The following is an 815-nucleotide window of genomic DNA, read 5'->3' as shown; positions in this document are numbered from 1 at the left end:
TTTACAAACATTTGGAATATAAGCATCCAAAACGTATGCAACACGAAATCAAAACATCCGCAAGCTTTGGCAAAACTCGCAAATACAAACGTAGAAATTGCGGACTGACCCACGCCTCCTTTCGCCACCAGATCTCGGCAATCTTCCCCAAGGTGCCGCCGCTGGCAGAGCTCGAGAGGAACCTGAGCTTGGCACTGTACAACTCCCACTTCGCGATGGGCCGTGTCTTGCCCCTCTTGCCCGCGCAGGTGGAGATCGGGACGATGCACTGCCACCCGGGGTCCCCTTTGCCCCAGGTGAGTGGAAGGCGAGCAAGGGCCAGCGGCTGTGTGTGCAGCTGCAGTCGTCTCGTTAAGTTTTAAACGCAGCAGTAAGGTTCTAAGAATGAATACTATCAGAACTCATTATGCTAATTCAACTATGCTAATAATCTAGACCTATTCTTCGCCGAAGTCACGGAAACAGGTCAAGGAGAACATGGATTCTAAATTGTAAGAGAGAAAAAAAAAATCCAACCTGTTAGCACCTTGGGTTCAACCTCAATCAACCCCCGCAGGACCTGAAGGAGTGGATCGAGGGCGCGGGGTCGGCAGGAGTCGTGTACTTCAGCTTGGGCACCGTCGCCCTCGGGAACACCATGCCCGAGCGATGGCGGGACCTGTTCGTGCAAGCCTTCAGGAGGCTGCCTCAGAGGGTGGTGTGGAAGTACGAGGGCGACCTCGAGGGCGTCTCGGAGAACGTGCTCATCCGAGGGTGGCTTCCCCAGCAAGATATCTTGGGTGGGTGCTCTCCGCTCGCGCTTTGTCGGTCATCGC

The 815-nt window shown here is 54.5% G+C and overlaps 1 protein-coding gene across 1 annotated transcript in view; it reads left to right on the top strand.

The window, feature by feature from the left end:
* Nucleotides 1–815, top strand: part of LOC119587718 (UDP-glycosyltransferase UGT5-like) — a gene marked incomplete at its 5' end in the record, with an annotated part of 8345 nt that overhangs the window by 5692 nt on the left and 1838 nt on the right. Inside the window, 2 exon segments of the mRNA XM_037936401.1 lie at nucleotides 132–296; nucleotides 557–779. Coding sequence (XP_037792329.1) covers nucleotides 132–296; nucleotides 557–779 — 388 coding nt within the window.

The sequence above is a fragment of the Penaeus monodon genome, chromosome 23 (assembly GCF_015228065.2).
Source record: "Penaeus monodon isolate SGIC_2016 chromosome 23, NSTDA_Pmon_1, whole genome shotgun sequence".
Taxonomy (NCBI): Eukaryota; Metazoa; Arthropoda; class Malacostraca; order Decapoda; family Penaeidae; genus Penaeus; species Penaeus monodon.
The sequence above is the reverse complement of the archived record's forward strand: the minus strand, read 5'-3'. Positions and strand labels throughout refer to the sequence as shown.